The 24,097-nt window shown below is 44.2% G+C and overlaps 1 protein-coding gene across 1 annotated transcript; it reads right to left on the reverse strand.

The window, feature by feature from the left end:
• Positions 1-8,868: 8,868 nt before the first annotated feature.
• pim1 (Pim-1 proto-oncogene, serine/threonine kinase) lies at positions 8,869-12,950 on the reverse strand. Its single transcript, XM_041945558.1, has 6 exons — positions 12,557-12,950; positions 12,182-12,288; positions 11,997-12,047; positions 11,473-11,839; positions 10,750-10,926; positions 8,869-10,642 (listed from the first exon to the last, which is right to left on the reverse strand). Exons 1-6 carry the CDS (start codon positions 12,636-12,638, stop codon positions 10,428-10,430), a joined length of 999 nt encoding a protein of 332 aa, XP_041801492.1. The 5' UTR covers positions 12,639-12,950; the 3' UTR covers positions 8,869-10,427.
• Positions 12,951-24,097: the final 11,147 nt, after the last annotated feature.

Below are 24,097 nucleotides of genomic sequence, written 5' to 3' on the forward strand. Positions count from 1 at the left end.
TTCAGGCACCATGTCTGATCTTCTGACCGCTCGTGTTTCTGCGCCCAGGTCCAGGCAATTACAGTAGATGTTGATGGTATCATAACTGATAGAGATGATGGACGACCCAGGTCGAACCACTTCCTTTAAGTGAAGTGAAAACTGGCTGCTTTGTCTGATCTGGCGCATAAAAAATGAACATGTGTGCTCTCTGGTTCCCATAATCTCTTAGCAATTCTGGTATTTTTCAAGGGAACTTCAACGGACAATCTGGGTGGGAAAAAAGGTTGCGACAGGAGCACTTGCACAATATGGCGGCGCCCGTGTGTTCATGCCTCCCTGCTCCCTCCGTGTCCAGGCCTGTTCGTCGTGGGGGCGTAGCGCGGCCGGGGACGGCCACTACCCGTGAGATCCAGCGTGGCCGTTGAGAGATTATCGAGGTGGGGCGGGCAGCCGTCCGCCCTCTCTTTCTCTTCCTCTCTCATTATGACGTGAGTCATTCATAAAAATGTGAAAACAAAGTCAACAGCACAACCGCCTTCATGTGACTACAAGTTGAGAAAGAGAATGACTGCCAGCTGTCTTGTCATGCAGATTAAAGTGAAGTGGAGGAGCTTGCGTAGAAGACAGAGGAGAACATTCTTACTTAATGAGGCAATAAATAACGACACCATGGGAACGTCGCTGGGTGAACTAATTCTTTGCTGTTGTTTGCCTTCATTAATTTCACACTCCGCTGTTTCCTATTTGCAATGAATCCGCAGACGTACTTCTCACAGAAAATACAATCATCATTGCTGGTGCTCTGAGAATACGTTATTGCTCTGTGCCGCAGCTATACTACCCAGGATAGATAGTTTATATGACTTCTGCAATAGCTCACATTGTAAATGAAGACCTTCGGGATAATGCAAAATAATAACAAACACATATAATGAAGCATGACAGGGTCGACGTGTCCTTCTGTGCCCTCTGTGAATCACATGGGCAGCAGTCGGTTCATCTCTCAGCTCCTGATTGCCTTCTTATTTTACTGACTGTACACACTGTTTTCTGTCGGTGGGCGTTTGTTTTCTACTGCTTGAAGGTGCAGATTGGTGGGGCTAACTGACGCTGCACAGTGCATTAATGTGGTGTTGGCTTTGTGTTAGGATGAGATTGTCTGGCCAGTAAAGAGATATGAGGGCGCATATCTACAAACTTATCTACAAGGTCAAATGAGAAAAACTACTGCAGCAATGTATGACATCATTCAAACAAGAGTCTGTGGGCAACTGGTCTCACTTTCACAATATTCCTGGAGATGTAGACATCAGATTCACACAGCAATGCAACAATGGCTTTTTTTCCCCCCACTGACAGCATGCTAGCATCACTTTAATCAGTCAGACAAGATTTAAATTGTGGTACTTAGCAGTTATTTTGTTAGATACTACCATTGCATACTGAATTTCTAATTTCTTATCTTCAAAAAGTTAGAAGAAGCTTCTGTAAGCCTGCAGGTTTATTATGTGTCAGAGTGGCTGTGGAAGGAGGTGAATATATTATTAGTATACACAGTAAATTACCAATAGTTTCAATCCATCGTCTCCTCCATAATAGCAGACTGCATTATAATAAATAAAGGAGAATGGGATAAATGGAGGTTTTGGTGGTGATCAGCAGCTGGTGGCCATCATTTCACCCACCTTTACCACTACATCACTGTGTGACTCATTCCACTGTGAAGAGATGGAAACTGTGAGCTCCTAATCTATGGAAAGAGATTTTTTCAATGTGGCCACAGACAAATACTCCCTGGAGGCTAAATTTGACTGAGCGTAGCAGCCAGACCACCCCGACAGTCTGGTGCCCCCCCCAACCACATGCACATGCAGTGTGGATTAGCTGTTAGACGAGCAGTGAAGAGGAGCAGGGTTGGAGCCCGTCGTTGACATCTGGAACACTGTGTTGCTCCATGAGGAGGCAGTTCATCTCGACCTTTCCTGGAGCATCGCACCCTCAGCTCTGCTGGAAGAAGTGACACTGACGCTGGCTGCTCACCAGCCATTACTCACTTCATGTCTGTGGGTGAGTCTGTGTGTATTCCTGTACTTCTGCCTTTACGAGGTTGAAGTGACCTCATCCAGACACAAAGATGAAGGAAATTCTCCAAGATGAGGACACTCTGCTGCCCCTGTCTCTACCGAGAGTTAGCTTAGGATAAACGTGTGTGTGTGAAATTAAAGGGATTGTCCACCAATTCTTGTGATTAGTAACTAAAAGTCAGACTATCTCTCCTTGTGGCTTCAATTCAATTCAAGCTTTTTTTCTTTAATCTATTCTCTAAAGTCCCCCAACTTTATGGAAGAGCAGCAGTAAAATGCTTGAATACCCCTCCCAATGCATAAGGAGTGGTGGAATTAGTATTGAGATCCTTTTGAAGAAGGTAAAAATACTTTTACAAGCAAAGGTTAAGCATTCAAACTTTTACTTAAAAAAAAAACTACTTAAAGCATCAAAAGGCAGAGTGCTCCTTATGAAGAATGCTAAATGATTGGTTTATAAGTGGTTGAGCCAACCTCTTTATATAGTGTTGGGTCTTTTAATCTTGTTCTGAAAGGCCTGAAACCAAAACATGTCTAAAAGCAGGATATGAATTAGATGGAGAGCATCTAAATTAGACAATGAAAAAAAAATACATCTACACATGCAACATTTTGATATTTAAGGACAAATGCATGAAAAATGACTAAATAGACATTCAGGGATTTATCAGAAATACTGGAGTATTAACAGGAAACAATCCACAAGAGGTTTCGGCGTTCATCCAAACTCCGTCCCTAGTAGGAAAAAGTTACAGGAAGTTCCTCTGGCAAGAAATACACACAAAGACATCAAATGATCAGCAAATGACCTCAGATGTACAAGTCACATGACCACTGAACTGTCAGCGTGTTTTCCAGAGGTGATGGTATTCCCAGCAGCTTATAGTACTGCCCCTCCTCCCTCTCTGGAGGTGGAGCACACTGGTTCATCCATACAGTGCCGAGATGCAGTTTTTAACACAGCATTGTAAGATGGGGACAGGTGTGTTGATGTGGTCTGTAAAAAAGCCTATTTCCTGGCTCCTGATTTTCACCCAGGTGTCGTCCACACACCTGAGCCAATAGCTTGTGGCACCGCCCTTGTAAGTGTCCAGTGCTGACCTTTAAACTTCTTCCATATAAATGTTAGCCACAAAACGAGACACAGGCAATCCCATAGCCCAGCCTTGTTCCTGTTGGTAGAATACATCGTTGTATTTAAATTACTTGGCGTTCGAACACAGCTCTGGAAACGAGCACACCAGATGGGGTCGCGTTCTGTCACTCAGTGTCTGGTAATGTCTCAGAGGGGGGGAATTTAAATAATTTCATTTGCATGTGCTGTTATATTGAGTGCGTACATTAGATCTATAACAGCATGCACAGACTCGACCTGTATGGCTAAATCATATGCTTTGAGTGTATATTAGTATCTGTGCAGTATTTCGCCTTTCAGATGCAACAGAAGTACAAAGTTGCACAAAAAAAAAAAAAAAACTCAAGTAAAGTACAAGTACCTCAAAAGTGCGCAGACATTGCTTGAGTAAATGTACTTTTTTATTTTCCACCTCAGGGTTTAGGTCGAGATTAGAGCTGCAGGTTAGACTTGAGTGTAGGTGAATGAACGGCCCACACAAGTACAATAAAATGTAAGTGTGACTGCAAGCTTTCAGTTGGACTTTTAACCAGAAAATAATCCAGTTCTACTGTGTTTTAGGGCTGAAGGAGCAGCTCCGGCTCTGCCTAAGAGTTGGAACAGGGAGGAGGGTCATAATGCAACAGCTGGCCTGTCCGTGTCTTCCTCATAGGACGAAGGCGCAGTACATAGGGAGCAAGAAAAAGACGAGCCAGTCGGTTATTAGCGGTGAGGCGATAAGAATTCCCAGGTCAGTGACACCGGCTGTGGGTGAGGAACACACAGCAGAATAACATATTGCTCCTGCAATGCGATCACAACAAATGACACACTCACTGACTCATTAACATCGGGTCTCTTCAAGGAGACACAAACGAGTTAACAGTGTGTCTGCTCCTCTTAAAGCCGAGCACAGACAGTGCTGTTCTGAAATGTCTCTGGTTTCTGTTTCACTGTGTCCTATTTTTGTGATGACTCAGTGTTGATGAAGTCTGGGGGGGTGACTCACCAGCAGTCCATGCAAATACCCAACTCTGCATCTGACTCGAAAGACTGTTTGCATGTGCAGGAAACTGTAGTCAACAAGCCATGATAACACGAACAATAACATGAAACAGTTGTTGTCGTGAAAAATGACTGTAGCCGTAGCATGGAGACAAGAAACAGAGGTAAACAGAGAGCTGGCCCGGCTTGACAAGACTTCCTGAAATGTTCAGCACCAGTAGACACATAACCTGCGTTTGAATCCACTTGTTTTTGCATTTCTGTTTCATCCTAGACAAGAAGTGTTAGCTAGTGAGCTTTAGTGGTGCTGGCCTGGTAGGAGGATTCTGTTACCGTTATACAGAGCTAGGCTATCCATTTCCCTTGGTTTCCAGTATTTATGCTGGAGCTAACTGGCTAACTGGCTGCTGGCTGTAGTCTTATTTTCAACATACATAAATGACAGTGGTATCATTCTTCTCATCTGCTTCTCAAAAAGAAATTATCTAAGTATATTTCCCAAAAAAAGGGATTGTAGAGCTTCTTTGCTGAAAACAGCCGCCTGCTGTGGCCAAAAACGACGCTACGAGAACAAAGCCGAGGGGAGCTGCAGATTCAGGTGATAATTCTTATCACTACAAGCGACCACTGTTACATGTCACATTGTTTTCATATTGTCATTTGATAAATTGATCAAAAAATACTGATTATAAGCTCACTTTTCATTGCAGGCCAAACAAAAACAGATTCTATTTTTAGTTTCTGTTCCGCTGTGATCAGTCAGTTACATTTTCTTAAGAAGTAGGCTAGAAGGTGACATTTAGAAGTCCTGCTTCCCAGCTTAAAATACCTTGAACCTACAGCAGAACGTCTTGGCTGCATTTGAGGATGTTCATACCATCACAGGCCGACATGCAGGGTTTGATGTGGCGTGTGGTTCTCAGAATGACAGGGGAAATTAATGGCGGTGACTTTCGCGGAAACTACCTGTGGTTTCCGATGCGCTGTAATCTCTACAGGGGAATTGTATGTTTTCTGAGCACCTGCAGAAGAAAGCCAGCATTAGATCAAAAGGATTGGTCAAGACTGACGGCACAATCTGAATTCATGCTGGAGACGACTTTGTATTTTGAGGGCTGGTTTCCTTTGGTGACCTCTGTCTATTATTATGTGATGTAAAAAATGCATTCACTGAGCAGCTGCAGGTCAAACACAGATGTCTGAGAATGTTTGAAAGGTAAAGCTTTATGTTAAATAGACATGCTGAAGGCTCGGGGAACAGATATCGGGGATAGGCCGAGGATTAGATTGTGCTGAAGGAGTGCAACCCCCGGAGACGGACTCTGTGAGTGTGTGTGTGCACCAGTGGAGAGGCATTAGTAAAACCCTTGGGATGATCTTGACTTAAATCCTGTATCACAAATGAGTGATGTTGTGTGTAAGCATTAATTACCTACGTGTTACTTACGCAGCTCCCCTAAACTGAAGCATTTCTGCAACATAACGAGACAGAGAAGTTATTAAAAGCATTTATGTAACAAGTGCACAAAAAAGAAAGCTCACTTGATGTATTAGTGTAGACAGAGAAACCATTTATTTCTGGCCACTTGCAGCCGTGCTTTGAGCTAAATGCTAACGTCGGCATGATAACATCCTCAAAATTTGCTAATTAATTAATTAGTACTTAAAGTGTTTTTCAGATGTTTGGTCATAAAGCTAACTGCATTGGAGAATTTCAAATTTTGACCTGATGATGGAAATAGACACAAAGTTGAGATATCACTACAAGTCATCCTGAAGGGGAGCATGAATGTCTGAACCTAATTTCATTAAGATCTGTGCAATGGCTGTCGAACCGCTTCACTCAAAACCACAAATGTCAACCTCCTGGTGGTGCTACAGGAAAAGTAAGGGGATGGCCACAGTCATTACAGTTCATCTCTAAACACAACACTGACGTGTTATCACCTTTTGAGTTGGTTTGGTAAACTTGTGAGCAAGCAGTTCCTACGCTTCCAGCAGACACTGAGCAACATTCACTCTCCTTTTGGCTCTGTTTTGGTCTCACCCAACTCCTGAGGGGAAAAACGTGCCTCTAAAATATGGAGCTTGGCTGGAGCGTCAGCTGGGGCTGATGGGAGCGGCAGCGTTGTCGCCTCCACGTAATTTGCTGTTGTGTAAATCTTGGTTTTGCTGTAGGTGGGGTCCCAGCAGCGCTGTCAGGAGGAAGATTAGCAGGGAGCCAAGGGGTCAGATGGGAGCATTGCAAGCGATTAAACCTACAACTCTTATCTGTCCAGGAGAGCAGATCCATTATAGGCTGCTGCCTGCTGGTCACTATCAACAGAGGAACCCACGAGAGCAACTACAGCTTGTTAGTTTGATAAAACCCATGAAGACAAGCAGTGGCCCAAATTCCAGCTGTAACCTGGCACAGGGTGATCACTGTATGGCTGAGGAGCAGCAGCACCTTTAGCCTTTATTTAAGTAAAAGTAATACTATTAACAGTGTAACTTTTACTTTTTTACACAGGCACAAGTAAAAGTCCTGAATTTAACCACTTGACGCCTGAATTTATTTAGAATTATATTAAAAAACTAGACAATTCCGGCGCCACCGAAATTTTGACAGTGCCACGAGGGGGCTGCTGGTGTTATCTATACCACTGTTTCTCAAGCCTGGTCCTGGAGTACCACTGCCCTGCATGTTTTAGATGTATCCCTGCTCCAGCACACCTGATTCAAATGAACGGCTCGTTATCAGGCCTCAGCAGAGCCCAGTAACGAGCAGCAGAGCAGGGCAGCTGGTGCAAAATCCCTCTTTATTTAAATTTGGTGGGGGCTAACCCTTTAAAATTGAAATCAGAGGCGAGAAGAGACGTTTGTCTACAAAAGGATCCAAAATATGTGTCTCCTATTCACTGTTTGGAGTTTATGGCAATTAAAAAAAAAAAAATTCAGGCGATTTCTCACTGCCTCTCGCACTCTAGCTGATGACATCACCCACTCTAGGGGCACAAATTCTGAGCATTTTTTGAGAAACTTTATAGTCTTCAGAGGGTCAGGGATCGAAAACCGTAAGAGATATCAAAAAGTGAGCCGAGGTTCATTTCGAGCCAAAATTAGGCTCTAGGAGAAAGTATGGCGAGGCAGCGGAAATTTGAAAAGGGCTGAAATTTGAGGAAATTTCCCCATTCATTTCTTATGGGAAATTTTTTGCAGTTTTTTGCTACGCTTGAGCCACTACTGTAATCTCGAGGCTATGCTCGAGCCACTCGCCTCTATAGCTCTTTGAGCTCTTTGAGCTATAGAGGCGAGTGGCTCGTGCATTGCCTCGTGCCACTAATTAATTCTTTGTGTTTTTGCTTTCAAATTGATCCTAAATTAAGAGGAGTTTGTTAATTTTTCTGTAGCACATACAATAGATATACATTTATGTAGGTTCACCAACTAGAATAGGGTTCAAACAAACAGTATAGTCCACTTTTTTCAATGCTTAAATGCAGTAAAAACATCTTTTTTGTATATTCAAAATTCATTAATTCATCAAAACAGCCACAAAATTGGGTTACAACCATTACATTTTTACAAGAATTAGAACAGGGGTTCTTTCACTTTGACCGGTCCGACGAGAAATCTGTGCTTGCAAAAGGTTCCTAGGTGTGTGTTGAATATGCACAAACCTGCATTAGAGGAATGCTGGGCGATTCAGCTGCAATGTGGATTAAAGCGGTTTGATGCGAATTCGCAACAATCGGCGTTAAGGGGTTAGTCATTAAGTCATTAAGTCGTTAAGTTTATCATTTTTATCAGCAAAATGGAATTAAAGTATCAAAAGTACTTTTATGCATTATATTATTGGATTATTATTAATGATGTATAAACATGTGAGCAGGATTACACTACTGGTTTATTCCACCCATAATAATGTGTCAGAAGAATGTAGTAGAGTAAAAAGTAGTTGAGTGAAAGCAGAAAGTAGCATCAAATGAAAATCCTCAAGTAAAATACGTCAAAACTGTACTTAAGCAGAGAACAGCAGTGGTTTAACAGAGCTGAAATCCTGATATGTCTAATTGTGGTTTTTGACGTCGGGATGTGCACTGTCCTCTCTTCCTGCATGTGTTTTTTTTCAAATAGACGTATTGGGCAAATGAGTTTCATTCACCTTTAAATGAGGTGCCTCCTCAGATGCATGGTGAGAAAGTCCATGTCCTGCATGAATGAACTATTTTCTATCGTGATATTGTTGTTGTTTACCATTCTTCAGAATGTGAGTTGGTAGTAGAAAGTCAGTTCGCTGCTTTGAGCTTGTTTGCTGCTCTACGTGTAAACACCCTCCGGATACAGAGAACAGATGAGCAGATAAGAGAAGATACCAGCCTGTCTTCTTTATCTCTTCATCTATTCTCTCCATGTACGCTGCTTTTCTACAGCGGCATCAAACAGGAAACCTGCTCCTTCTGACCTAGTAAATCTATTTATGGTTTAAAACACGGTATCATGTTCACGTTTACTGTTTCTATGAAGTCTAACAAATTGTATCCTGGCACACCTGCTTTGACTCTGATATGTGTAAGACATTTGGTTTCACCTTGATCTGAAGTGTGCCGCAGCGCTAACAGTACATTTATCACCATGCCGAGCTACACGGGGTCACAACAGCTGACTGTGGTGCTTGAAGCAACGCAAGGAAGTCAATGATCATAGTTAAAAAAAATATTTATTGAAATTGTATAAAAATAGTTTCTAGCATAATTTACAATTCTAATTTGAATGGATGAAAAAAACAACAATCCAAGCTGCAGTCATGACACCAGAAGTTTCCTCATCCTTTCTCTCTCACACACACAAAGACATTCATACACACACTCACACACACACACTCACTTGCTCACACAGCAGACGACAGCGTAACAGAACCAGTTACCATCAGTAGACGTTCAATGTTTAGATACATTAAGATGGAAGTGCTTTCGGGACTATTTACAACGTTATTTACACGACATACACAAACATACACACACACACGTCTGCTCTTTTAAAATTTCAAGCCATAAATATGGTCAAAAAATTCATCTCGTCTTTGTTTGTCTTTAAATAATCTGTTGGCCCTTCACTGACTGTGGAATGAAGCACATACAGCCCAAATTCTCTCATAAATAAATAAATAAATTCTGCGCTCATTGAGTGTGAGAAAGAAGTCACAGCAATAATAAATATCATTATTATTTACAATTCTTGTCTCCACCGAATTTTAAGACCTGTGTGAGGCACTGTTTAAACATTAAAAAAAAAATCAAAGCGAAGAGCAGAGGATGTTGTATTTCGGTATGGTTCAGTTTGCATTGTGGTGTGCATTCAGGTGGATGTGAACGAGTGGTCGCCTAAGCCTCGTGTTTGTATACAGTACAACACGAGAAGAGGAGGAAGTGGAGGTTGTAGATTAGAGGTGGATGCTGTAGTAAAGAGAGTGAGGTAAGTCCAGTGTTTCTTTTTTATGATCTGTTTGCACGGGCTGCTGCCGGAGCGATGAGGTTGACTGGTTGCTAATGACATTGGAGTAGTAGAAGTAGTGATAGTAGTGGTTGTAAATGGCATAGGCTTTACTGATCTAGGCCCATGAGAGGAAAAGAAAAACAGCGATAAACAATATAAAGCCTTGTACAGAGTAAGGAGCAAAAAGGTTGTCGAGAACAGGAGCCTTTTTGCTTCCACAAATTCAAGTATTTTCAGGGTCCCCCAGCAATCTCACAGAAGGCACTTTTTGAAACCCCTCCCCCTACGCCAACGCTTCTGCTCTTCCTACTCTTCAGTGACAGAGAATAGAGGGAGAGGAGAGCACAGTGTAGCGAGAGGTTACATAACTCTGTTATGCGCTGTCCGCTTGCCATTCAGCAGAACAGCCAGCACATGTACTGTATTTGCTTAACGGAGATACAGAGCAAACCCTCCTACAGACTGATAAACACCCGCTGCCTAGATCAGAGTCCAGAGAGGATGATGTTCTGACGCTGATGAGGGTCGACAGCCGGGAAAATCAAGTAGTTGGGGTGGAGAGGGTGTGGCTTGTCAGGATGCATTCAAAGGGTGGCGGCTTTGTCATGATGCCGACCTCCTCTTTGTATAGTCCTTTACACCTTGCTCTTGCCTGTGTGTGCACCTGGTGCACAGCCCACCCCACCTCTCTGCTTCAAGTCTGTTACATAAGTCCTCTGTAATAGTCTCCAGTTCGGGCCAGAGCAGCCCGGAGCGAGCCTCCATCACCGAGCCACGCCCACAGGGGTGGGCATGAAGGCTGTGGGCTCGTGGCTGATGCTGTGCAGCCGGATCTCTGCGGTCGTCTTCTCTGTCTGAACGGTGGATGGGACCACGGAGGAGGATGTGCTCTGCATCCACGAGTGGTTGATGATGTCCTCAAAGGATGGACGGTCAGCCGGCCGCAGAGACAGACACCACTTGATCAGCTGCTGGCATTCTGGAAAAGGAGGAGGACAGCCAATAAGTCTGGAGCACTAAGCAGAGCATGAAATATGACACAGATGAGAACAAAAGACTAAAACGTGCATCACAGTGTGAATTTACCTGTGGAAATTCTCCTCCGGAAGAGGACCTGCCCTTTTGTGATCTCCTCGTCGTGTTCAAATGGGATGTCCCCACACACCATATCATACAGCAAGACACCCAGGGACCAAACTGTGGCAGAGCGTCCATTATAGCGATGATATTTGATCCACTCTGGTGGGCTGTACACCCTAGTGCCTGTCAGGTGGGAGGAAATAAAAAGAAAGAATCATTAAAAACTGAAACCACATTTAATAGAAATCACTTGTTATAATTCACTGCGAAACGGAAAATGAAAGCACAACAGACAAAGTTAAATTATCAACAGAGAGTGCAGATTTATCAGCTGAGCCTGCTTCTGGGGGTATTATCTGAGCTCAGGTGCCAGGGAGCGTGAGAGGCAGTGTGTTTGTGTGAGATAGAGGAGTGTGCGCGTGGGAGGGGGAGCAGACATGTGACTTTGTTTACAAACTTTGAGTTGTAAAAATGCCGCTCGCTCCCGGTGGGGGGCGCCAAAGCAAAGGCAAAGCTACTCAGCCAGTATTTACAGGCTGCTGCGGGGGATGTCAGAGATGACACAACCCAGGAATCCCTGCTGGGGTCGACGGGCACAAATCACAAGACTGAAGAGACTCGCTGAAATGGCCATGGCGTTAAAAATCCTAACACCCTATTGTATGCAATAAAACCGTGGACTAACATTACAATAAAATCGTTCACAAATCCATCACATCGATGACTCACCATCAAAGTCTGTGTATATGGTGTCTTTCAGCAGGGCTCCGGAACCGAAGTCGATTAGCTTCATCTCTCCGGTGCGGAGGTCGATGAGGATGTTCTCATCTTTGATGTCCCGGTGCACCACGCCGCAGCTGTGGCAGTGCCGCACGGCCTCCAGCACCTGGCGGAAGAAGGTCCGCGCCAGCTCCTCCGATAAGGCACCTTTCTCCGTGATAAAGTCAAACAGGTCCTTGACGTTTTCGGGTCTCTCCATCACAATGATGAAGCTGTCCGGCCGCTCGAACCAGTCCAGCATCTTGATGACGCCGCGGAAACCCGTCCCGACCTTCTTCAACAGCACGATCTCCATCGGGACCCGGGAGCCATTGGGCTGCACACACAACGATAAACATTGGAGTTTATTACATGTGTACATGCTAAAATAAAATAATATACATTAAATACTTCACGTTAGAAACAATATATAATAATACCATGTTCGTTAGGTCGACATTAGCACTGAAATAGTTGTAGAAATCGTTTCTTACCAGCTCTCCCCACTCGGAGATTCTGTCCTTGGCCACATGCTTGACAGCAACCTAGCAAAGAAGAGACGGCGTCAAATGCTATGTAAGCTACAACAACACAGCACATGAAGCGGCTGGCTGAAACCGCGACATGTCTAATGATAATAACAATAATCACAATAATGATAATAATAAGGCATACTAACCGGGGCTCCGTCGGCTACCCTCGTACCGGAGTAGACGGTGCCGAAGCCGCCGCTGCCCAGCACGGCGCCGACCTGGTAGAGCTTCTCGAAAGGCTCCCTCTCCTTCACTGCAACACACATAAACACAGCCGGTAAACACCCGGGAACAAACCCCGCTACCCCCGCTGAAAACACCCGCCCCCACCGCAAAGTACCGCCACTATCAAGATACCACTACATAATACTACGGGCTCTGTGGTAAATAAACTCAGCGGTGGTTTAAAATGAACTGCCGCCCTTGAAAACGAGAGAGCGGCGCGTGGACTGGGCCACTGTGCCAGCCATTGCTGCAGCTCCGTCCTCCATTAACGACTCAGTGGGAAAAGGGCGTCTAACCTTGATGAACTTGGAGCTGGATTTTCGCCGGCATGTCTACGGTGGAGATGTGGGCCAGAGAGTTGAGCTTGGACAGCAGCATTCCTTTGAGGGTATCCGCCACAGGCCGACCACGGACGCGTTCTTCGTCTTCTGTTTTGGTCGAGGACAGTAATTTTATTCCGATAGTACGCCTCTCCCGTCTCCCGTGGAGCGACAGAGGTTTAAGTCCACGTTGCAGCAACAAAAATGCGGTAGAGCTCCTCTCATCCGGATAGAAGAAGAAAAAACCGCTTGCGATCCGAGGAAACGTCGCACAAGCTTCGCCCCGGAGTACGGACGTATGAGCTGATGATCCCCGCAATGTTTTGTAAACAGCCGAGTAAAATTCACGATAGAAACTGATAAGACGGCAGAGCAACCAATGCCTCTGTCAGACACCGGCTCTTGGAAATAACGAGGTGGGGGGAGGACGGTTATAAGGCTGTAGTAATACGCTCCGACGTCACCGCCCTCTTCCGTTCGCTGCAACCAATAGGACTCCAGGTCCGCGTTCCAAACCCACGTCAATCACCAAATGAAAATAAAGCCAACCTCATAACCGGCTGGGCCAGACACAGACGTGGCGGGAATAAAAAACGCGCTAAAAAAGGGGGAGACTGAAGTAATAATTATGAATTCAAGTTGGAGGGAAATGCAAATTCAAAGCCAAGCGCACCCTCCCCGTCTCCTCCTTTCGCGGGAAACCGACTCAGGAAATATGATAAGAACAGAGAATTATTAATAGCCTTAAAAACACGAAGGGTGCGTCAAGTTACTGAACCTACATGTATATTCTGTTCAATTTGAAAAGATGCAGTTTCGCCATATTTGATTATTAAACCCGTTACTTTGTTTTTTATGTTCCCCTCTGGTCCTCTCCCCTTGTGTCTGCATTTGAGAGCAGAAACAGACTGTTGCTGTTGGCTGCTCTAAAGCATCCACACGGCTTAATGAAGACTTTTTGCACGAAGGGACACGCAACCTATACAACCTCAGAGCAGTTCATCAACTGCATTCCAGCTATTCTAACCCCTGCCATTTACCTGATTATTTTCACATTAAACACACAGGTTTATTGGCTGAAGTGAAGTCCGGGACTATGGTCTTTATTTGAGTTGCCTGACAATGCCTCTCCACTGGCTGCGCATCAAAGCGCGCCGGGGAGAATAGGCGCATTCCACTCATTCTTTCAAATTGGGTGGCCGCGTTTGCAGCCGTTCACAGGATGTGGGAAACTAGAGATAAAAAGACTTCCATTTACTCCCCCCTCCCCTCGCCTCCTCTCTCTGCTCCTCCTCTCTCCGCCCTCCTCTTCCCGCGCATGCAATTGTGTGAACTGCATGCTCTCTCCCTCTCTCGCCCGTCCCTGTCTTACTCATGTTTGGTTTTCTTTTGAAATTTCATTCAAAGTTATAAAAAACAAAAAAAAGTTACAGCGCTGATATGTTGTAGGCCTATTTGACAAACATGTAATGCCATGATCTCTCAAACTGGAGGAAAATGTGAGAGAAATGTGTATTTAGTTATTATTCATTTATTCTAATGGTCTTTTGCCAGCTGCACTATGCTCCGTGATAAAAGTTGTCCAACCTTTTGCATGCAATTGTGTTGACTGTGTGGCATGCGCAAGCATGTGGAAATCTGCACACAGAAACATACATTTAATGTAAAACAACTTTATGACCATTTGGCACTTGTAAAAAAGTTAGTGGACTAGTTCATATAGTGTAAGTCACTCTGGCTGACTGGAATGAAAATGAGTGAACGGGAGTGTCCATACTTGCTTTTGGGATGCCCGGAGCAAATTCCTTTAATACCTGTGACATGTTTGAAGACAATATGCAAACCAGGTGCTGAACTACATGACTCCTGAGTGCCAACAATCAATGACTACACATGAAAGTGTGAATGCTGGATAGATTAGTGCACTGTACGCAAACCACACCCTGCTTTTCTAGTTTCATAATTTATGGCTCTCTCATTGCTCCTCTAATAGTTAAATTCACAGCTGAATCTGTAAAACATCTATGAATAACGCTATACAGTAGTAATATCAGTTCTAAGCATCAGTGGTTTTATAGTGTCCTGAAAGGTGCATAAGGTGAAGGCAGGAGCATGTGAGTTCATGCCCAGTCAGGGGCATTGGAGAGGTGTGTGAAAGTGAAGAGGGAGAGAGAGTGAGGAGTGAGGCACTGACCGCAGGCCTCTGAAATGCCATCAGTGAGCGCATCTCTCTGGTGCTGCAGATATCCCTGCCAGCATGATCAGCAGGGCTCAAATGACAGCCATCCAACCTCATCTGTCAGAGGGATGGATTATTATTATTTCCACCGTTCACTTTGAGGCCAGCTGCTCAGTCCAATCTCTGGAAGTCTCAGTGTCCCCCGAGGAGAGGGAAACAGGTTCTTACTGCAGAGCAGGACATCCCAGTTTTTACGCTGGCAATCACCAAATAAATTCACAGTCACTCACGCCGCCCTATATATGAAGAGCCTTTGTCCCTGTCACTCAAGAGTTTGCACCGTTTCGGTCACATATCGGTCCTGCGCGCACACTGACACATAGAGGCCACAAGGGAAAATATCACCATGGCAAAAGACTTGGCTTACATAATACTTCTATGAATTACTTCCTCTTTCTAGATAAATAGAAACGCTGCCCACAGGGAGGTTTCACAACACAAAATTGTATTTCTCCATGCAGAATATTCAGCTATGATCAATATGTGCACAATTCACTGGGATATGTCCAGTTTCTGAATTTTAGCATTTTTCATTTGGAACTTTTTGACTGTTTATGAGGCCACTAAATGTTTCTTCTTCCATGTGTAATAAAAGGTATGCATTCTATGTAATGTTTGTTAATACTCTGTTGAATAAATAACTGTTTAGTTGTGATGGAGTTTTAAAGTTTAAGAACACATTGTGACTTGAGCACATTGTCCACTGTAAGCAGCTCATGTTCCACTCGATCTCAAGACTGTGAGTTAGTTTCCTTTTTGTGCAATGTTGTGTCCTAATTGATGTTGCAAAGTGAAGCTTCCCATAAACTCTGTCATCTACCCGACCCTTGAGCACACCCTTGACCTGGTACACTGCCCCCGCCCTTCATCACAAAGTTATGACACTTCTCATGCAACATATTAACCACGAGGGGAGCTGATTCACTTTCCCCACGTGACATCACAGAGTCTGCCGAAGACGTCTACTGTCTTTTCGGAGATCTGCCTCTCTCCTTCACTCTTTTCTTCCTTCCTGGATGTCGTAAAAGGCTTAGCCACTTGTCTGCACTTAAAACACTTGTTCGCTCATCAATCATGATGGCCAGCCAATCACCTCTCCAGCTGTCCTCAGATCCCACCTGCTGCCGCTCTGTAAGTGGCCAAGGTGGACAAGACAAGTGTGGGCTTGCAGCAGGGAGGGTCATGGCTCTTAATAACCCACATGGATTGAACATGGCCTCTGTGGTCACTCACATGGAGACGTGCATGTTGTATACAAACAGAGATATTCACATAGCATCCTGGTGCAGGAGGGTATATAATTATGAGATATGTTGATTTATTTGTATTTTATGCTTTAACTATCTGTATGGAAATGAGACTTGTAATTATTTAAAATAAGTGAATGCACGCAGGCCTTTCTTTAAAGATGCATGCACTGATGACTGTGTTATGGGTTAATGCACTTTCTCTGTAATTTTCCCCAGTAATGGTTATGATACTTCAGAGACAGCTCGTGACGGTACCTTTAAAACAGACAACACAAATCACTGCTGGAGATGTGCAAATATTCCCAACTGGAGGATAATTGCTGTTTTTACATTCTAATTGTTTGAGGCTACGCGAGCCTGTGGATTGGAATAACCTTTCAACTGTAACGATGGTAATGCAGATAAATTACATTCTCTGAATAGATAGGTTTGAATGACGCATAAACACTTTTTCACCGTTTCGCAGCAGTAATTAGGCTTCATATGTGCATTAGGATTATTGTGCATGTCTAACATCATATACATGGACTTCAACAGAAATATGATGTAGAAAATAGGCTACATTCTTCATAATGAAGCTTTTATGTCTGTGAAGGCTATTTCACACAGGCATAACAAATGAGACCATTAAGCAATCATCCTCTGAAGCGCTAATGTTAAATCACTCAGAGCAGCTCTTCACTGGCAGCCCGTCATCCTGGATATGTGACGGGCAGTGCAGTCTGCAGAAATGGAATGAAGCCAGGTGTCTTATGGTGTTGCATGTGCCTTGACAGTGATTGATAAAGATAACCCCATAATTAGAGGAGGGTTGTAATACTGCCCTGCAGCTCAGCAGGAGGAGCAGCCTCGCTCCTCACAGACAAACAAAGCCTGCCCGTGTCAGTTATGTTGATTGGGTTGCCAGACAATGAGCCTTTCAGGGTTATCATTTCTTATTTCTTTAAACTCGACGCTCAGGAATTAATTAATGCACGCTTAGAAACATGAAGGGGTATTAACGGAGCAGTGTAACCTGTTCTGATCCAGAGTTCCCTTGGTTTTGCATTCAAGCTGTCAATGATTGTTACCTCGCCGACCGTCTCAATGCTGATCTCACTGCATAAACATGTCTGAGGAGAAAGTTATGGTTGGCAGCTGTCCACTCTGAGAACACGGGCCCTGGAAGTTACTAACCCGACCACCCCACTGATGCACACTTAAACACACACATACACAAATAAACACAAACGCTGAAACATTATCTGTCATGCTTCCAAATTAGGCGCAAAGGCTTTTTAACTCTCCCCAAATAAGGAAAACATCAGCATGTGTGAGAGTGTGGGGGACGGGGTTGGGTGGAGAATTATTTTTAGCGGTATCTTAAAGGAAGAAGGCATAGCTGTGTGGTAAACTCTGGTGTGGCCTGACCTCTCCTCAGGTAGCCTCTTAAACCCTCCTCTCTTCAGGTCCTGAGAGGTCTCGACTAGCAGGGCCATGGGAACAGGCTTCAGTGGACATCAAAGGCAGGCCTATGTGGGAAAGCACCACAGAGGGCCTGTAGAGAACCCTAAAGGTCACCGCGGGTCAACTTTCATGTCAGCACAGGCCTGATTCAGGGTCAGAGGTTATTGGCATACCTGTCCAGCGCCAATCAGACTGTTCTTCCAGGAAATTATCCCCACTTGTCTCAATTAGGGGTTCGGCTACTGAAGGACCCATATGAGGTTTGTTTAAGGCCATTGTCGTACTTGTTGAGGAGGAGGATATAGTCTGTGTGTAAAAAGGGCAGGATGCTTGTAAGGTTGCCAGCAGATGCAATAATAGCGGGCAGTTGTCGGCTGCAGTCCTATCCATATGGGGGATCACAGGGTTCACAATGTGCACAGGAAATAACACTTCCTAGTTTATCCCTCTGATTCCTGTTGATTATAACACTGTTTCCAGAAGTTATTAGTCTACATATGAATAAAAAAAGTCACCCCCTCCCCCCAAAAAATCATCATCTAAAGTTAGTTAACCCTGTGATTTTGTAAAGTAAGACTAATTGTCATTAGTAATGGAGTAAGCAGTGTGGTGGATATATTGGCACATGCAATCAACTAGATTCAAGATTCAAGACTTCTTTATTGTCATTGAGCATGACATGTCAATGAAATTTGCATTGCAACCCCCATGTTAGAAACAAGATAATAAGAAAGATAAGAAAGATTATACAATAAAATTAAGATACTAGAATAAAATAAACATGCAGACCAAACCCCTCTACCAAGCAGCGACTGTCCAATCGTTACACACCTGTGAAGCTTTGAAACACGAGAGCAGAAGTGTGAGGAATGGATTAAATGGCCTGTTTGTTGGCGCTCATTTAGGCTGCAAGCTAGCATTCCTGGCTAACTAGCTTACAACCTCCATGAAAAATTACTTCATTATGTTGCAGGGGTCATGTCATACAGCTGGGAGCCAGTCCTACATTAGTAGTTGTTGGCTAGAAATGAGAAGCCCTTTTGTTTACCTCGACGTGGAATCGTGAAACGCTGTTTCAGGTGTTCGATCTCTCAGTGGAGAGGCCACGCAAAATGCAAAGCTCGACAGGTTTAGCAGTAGCTAAAGGGAAGCAAAGGATCATTTCTGTAACCACAGCCAGCCCGAGATGATGTCTGATGGTCTGTAGCACCATCTTGGTTTTGCACCAAAACACCACCCTCAGCGCTGCCCTTCCAGCGGTGCAGTAATGGACTTAAGGGTGACAGAGAGAAGTGGGGGGACTGGGGGCAGCGGGAAGCCCTGTGCCTCTGGAACGTGAATCAGAGATAGAGAGGAATGTGCTGAACCAGGAAGAAGGCTTCTGGTGTCACCTTCCCACGGAGGTTAAGAGGAGACGGGGTGGGGGTGGGGTTGTTGTTTAGTGGGAGCCGTACACATTCATCCACGTGGGAAACAGACAGTAGTGACATATTAAACTGCCGTCACACAAACAGCCCAGTGACACTGTTGCCAGTCACTGTTGAAGAATGTTGGCGGTGGGATTATTTCCAACTTCCCACAGGGATAGAATGGGTTTTTTTTGCCTTTGGCCTTTCTTTATGTTTGGCAATCAGCTGGTCTGTTTTTGTTTTGAGCAGGATGGAGGCAGCGTGAATGGGCCACTTATTCACGTGAGAAACAACATCAGAGGCAGGTTGCACCCACACCCGCCTATAAACAGCCCTGTCTCCAATGAATAAGAGTTGTGGAACATCTCAAAAATCCCCACGACTGTAGAGAAGTTTCGGCTAGTTTTGCCTTTTCTTTCCATTTAAAGTTTTTCAGCTGCTCTATTTTGTTTCTGCCTCTCTTCAGCCCCCACCCACCTCTCGTCCTCTCTTTCTCACTCCCCCCACCCCCTCGACACTGTTTACAGTTGATTTGCATTGTGGCCCAGAGAGTGGGGCAGGCAGTTATTGTTGCTGCCGTGATGGCAGAGGGGTTTTCCCACCAGCTTCTCCTTCTCCTGCGGCCGAATCAAAACACCTCTGTGTTGCTGCCGCTGATGTCATGGCCCAGAAACTACTCAAAGCTGCTTTCCTGGGAAACCCCGTATCAGGAAGTCCAGACGTTTTTTTCCCCTTCTTGATTGTTATAGCAGAGCAGCTTGGAAGAGACTGAGAGGTTTCTGATTAGGTTCCCATACACTGCCGGGTGAGATGGCCAATGTGAACCCACTGAACTCAAACAACGGGGCTCAGCTCGCTCAGCTGGCCTGCTTTTTTCATTGCTTCTCTGTTGTCGAATGAACACACGATTTTCGCTGCACAAACACTTACGTTACTTTTTTCCAGAAAAGGGCTGCGCTCCTGACAATATTTGTGATTCGCTGTTTGTTTTGACGTGTTCTGCATACAGCCATTGGCAACCAGCAGTGTTGTAACAGAGCTGTGATGTGTCATATTATAAAATATCCTGCAGCGTAAATGTTCTACGAGCCTCATGTAACTTCTCCAGCATGACATCAGGAAAGCAATGACAAAGCTGGATTAGTAGAGCGAAACCAGCATTTTGGTAGCTTGTTTGAATTGGTTTTGAATTGATTTTTTCAGTGTACCAGCATTCCTGTTTAGGATAGGTTTCCCACGGCGATGTTGTTTGTCTGTTGCCTGTTTGGACATATTTGTGGAAGCACCTTTAGGTGGGCGTTTCCCATGACAGCAGATGACTGTTAGTACCGCGATGTGCTGCTGACTCATGCATGTCATGACCCCGTGTAGCTTACAAACACGGATGCTCACTTGTTTTTTTCCCCCCACCTTTGCAGTGAGTCCACACAGCGCTGGTTATCAGCAGTCTGTCCCTTTACATCATTCAACATTTCTGAGGGTGCATTGTGCTGCTCACTTCGTGGTCCACTTAGCTCACCTTGCACGTGTTGGAACTGCTTCCCACTAGATGCTACTTTTCGGTAATTTCTTCAAGATTCATCACCATCTCCCACACCGTCAGTGCTGCGTGTTGTCCTGCAGGACACAAAGAAAGGGATTTAATTGTAGGATCTGGAGTTGTCTATCTTTCATTGGTCCAGATGAGGTGATTGCAAATGGCCAGGCTGTCAAACCTAAACTCAGCTCTTCACAAATTATCTAATGATTCGAACCATGAAACTCAGTTGCTGAGCAATTTACAGAGTGCTGAAACCACAGACGGGAGCGCTGAATTAGCTGAAACAGCTAATAATGTTGCAACTATAGCAATACTACGAACTACTTACACAGCCTGCCCGCGCAGATATTGCGGCAATAAAATAACTAGTATTGAGATTAGCTGCTTTGGAGCAATTTTCCAACTGGAAAACTTCTAGTCTTTGGCAATTACAGATTTGACAAGAGATGAAAAAACAGCAGATTCTGTATGCAGATTTTTTTTTTAGAAATGATATTAATTCTCCCTGGATGTGAGGTCAGGGCTGCTGTTCGGCTGGTCCTGAAATCATAAGAGCTGCTGATATCAACAGATGAGGAGAGCATACTCCACCTGCTCATAAAGACCCTAGAGGTGTTCAAAATCGCTCCCTCATTCGCTCCTCCCCACATGACTCAACTGTTTACACAGCAGTCAGCAGCACATTTCACTTAATAAACATCATCATTTTGTCTCATCACTGGTAACTTCAGAGTCTCACAGCGGTCATTTTCGAAGCCGTAAAACACACTGCATTGTGGGATTGTTCGTAGAAAATAGTGTGCATGCCATGGACACAGGAATTTTTGGATGCACAATGTAGTGGTTAAATTTCACACTGAGAATTCAGACACTCCAATTAAATGGCAGACAGTAAATACAGTGCACTATGTAGTAAATAGGGAGTGATTCTGGCACAGCCAGATAGAAGTTCAAGAAAAGTGTAAGTGGATCTCCACTTGGAATTACTGTGTAAACAAAGGTTTTTTAAAATGATTAGCAGTTTACAAGACTGTGTTTGACCTTGTGGCGGCACAGTAAAGTGCGTCCATGAGTGAAACCGCACTGCTGCTCAGCACGAGCTAAAAGAAGTTCCATTCGAGCCTTATCAGTGGTATTCACCATTATTCATGTTGACGGTGCTGAATATTCAGTGTCCCTCTCCACTTCACCAGAAAGGGGCCTTTCACATTGAAGAGGTTAAGTTTGTGTACCTACATGATCCTTTTCTGATGCCTGATGAGTAGATTAACCTTTGAATGGCCGGAACACAACTTCATTCTGCTGGCCTCACCCACAGTGGCCCCGGCCTCCTGTCTCTGCTGGCCCTCTACATGTGCAGACAGCACATGCTGCTGATGGGCCTCTCAGCATGTGAGTGTGTGTGTGTGTGTGTGTGTGTGTGTGTGTGTGTGTGTGTGTGTGTGTGTGTCTAGTAACCTCGCAGGAGGAAGCATGAGGAGTCGTCTGGCCATGCTGTCCCTGGAGGGAAAGGCGGGAATGCAGAGCAGAAATTCCTTTGCTCCTCACCTCCTCATCCCATTTCTTCTTGCTCTTAACCCTTTCTTCTCTTCTCTTCTCTTCTCTTCTCTTCTCTTCTCTTCTCTTCTCTTCTCTTCTCTTCTCTTCTCTTCTCTTCTCTTCTCTTCTCTTCTCTTGACAGGATGACACATGCCCTCCGTTCTTCACATCTGGTGGTTTTCTCCATGTGATAAAACTGAATGAAAATACCCACTTCATGGAAATCTTGTAAACAAACATCTCTTTCTAATTAATGCTGGGCTCAAAGGACATGATGTCCTGTCTTTTCTGCACCAACTGTTGAAAATGGGGAACATCCGGTATTCAGTATACAAACTGTTGAGGAAATGAAGATTTTGCTCCCGATGTCCTTAAAAGTATGCATTGCTTTTGTCTTTTGCTCAGAAATACTCTGCATTTTGAATAAAACTGAGTTTGTGTGCACAAACGAAATAATTTTAGTTCTGCGCATAGTTTTTTTTCTTTGTTTGTTTGTTTGTTTGGTTTTGCCGCTTTCTTTCTCATTTGCGGTGCACGGCCTTCACCCTCGACTCTACGCCACTGACCAACCTCTTTATGGCTCTGGAGGCCTTGACCTTGGAAGTTAATGACAGAGGAGGCACAGGGTGAAGCACAAACTGCTGGCGCAATCCAGCGAGTATGCAGCAGCTGCTCGGTTGGATGAATGACGGTTAAAATGTTTGTTTTGTTTAGACCTGCATGGAATGGAAGATATGCCAACATTGTGTCTTTAATCATAATCTGATTATGTGACAAGATGATATAACCTTCAACCAATCAAGTTAGTTTATTCTCTGTCTTATTTTCCATTTGTTTATAACTTACATTTTTATCCCTGTTTTTTGTCTACTCGTTTCTGTGTGAAGCACTCGCTTGGTGCATGTGATTTTTTTTGTTGTAAAGCACTTTAAGATGCAATTCCTGTATGAAAGTTGCAATACAAATAAAGTTTATTCTTATTATTATTATTGGAAAGCAAAGATTAAGGAAATAAATTAAAATTAAAGCAGTTAAAATCTCATGCGTGTCCCATGAGCCCATGTACAAATACTCCATTACAAGTATGTTATGCAGACAAAGGACCCCCGTGATTGAGTCATATATATATATGTCATATTTTATTAGTTGATCATAGGTTTTGCATATAAAATCATAATAGCAAAAATAATTTGTAACTATGGCTGTGAAATAAATGTAATGGAGTGAAATCAACAATATTTTTTGTCATGTGTGAAGTAAAAGAACCTTAAAATTGTACATTCGCACAGTACTTGAGTAAAAGTACTTAGTACTACTGATTAATTGGGCTTTAAATGATCTATCATTATGTGAACTGTTCTTTTTTTTATGAGGAAGTCCTTTGTTTGACGTCAAAGCAGCTGTTTACTCTGCTCCTCTCCCACAGATGACCGCCTGCTAAACTCAAAGTGCTTCAGGTCAAACAAAAGGGACGCAAAACCGCCGAGTCCTCCGCAGAGTCTGAGCAGCGCACACGGATGTGGAACTTTCCTTTCATGCTCCTCAGACACCATCGAGGCCCACTGTAAACACTGGCCGGTAATGTGAGGGGAACGTGAGAGAGGCACGGCCTGGAGTCCCAGCCTTTGTTGACATTCTCCGGCCCTGACGTCAGCGCAGAGTGGAGGGCTTGCTGGATCAACAGTGGCCATACGGGAGAGTCCTGTTTACTTACCTGGGAGAATTACTGTGTGACTCTACTACATCTTAAGCAAACAGAGGACAGGGAGGGGGGAGACGCAAAGGCAGAGGGAGAGAGAGTGATGGAGAGAATACAGTGATAGGAAAGACATGATGTGGACACAGACAAAAGAAAATAGTTTGGAAGAGGAAATGTAGAAAATACAGGGAAAGGAAGAACAGCCACGCATCACACAGGGATAAATCATACAGCATGGGCATGCTAAGCAAATATAGGCCATCAAGTCCTGTTAGTCCAAGTAAAGCTTGTAACCTGAGACGCTGGCAGACGTCAGCCGCTGATTCAAGAGGTTTCCATTTCGAAACTCCAAGCTTGGCTAATCACTCTTCACTCCCTTTGGTTCTCACTTCTCG

The sequence above is a fragment of the Chelmon rostratus genome, chromosome 10 (genome assembly GCF_017976325.1).
Source record: "Chelmon rostratus isolate fCheRos1 chromosome 10, fCheRos1.pri, whole genome shotgun sequence".
Lineage (NCBI taxonomy): Eukaryota > Metazoa > Chordata > Actinopteri > Chaetodontiformes > Chaetodontidae > Chelmon > Chelmon rostratus.

Excerpts from the sequence above, each read along its gene's own strand:
- pim1 (XM_041945558.1), bottom strand. The coding sequence starts at position 12,638 with ATGCTGCTGTCCAAGCTCAACTCTCTGGCCCACATCTCCACCGTAGAC. Across the intron at positions 12,289-12,556 it reads CCAGCTCCAAGTTCATCAAG|TGAAGGAGAGGGAGCCTTTC; the intron begins GTTAGACGCCCT and ends TGTGTGTTGCAG. Across the intron at positions 12,048-12,181 it reads GGGTAGCCGACGGAGCCCCG|GTTGCTGTCAAGCATGTGGC; the intron begins GTTAGTATGCCT and ends CTTCTTTGCTAG.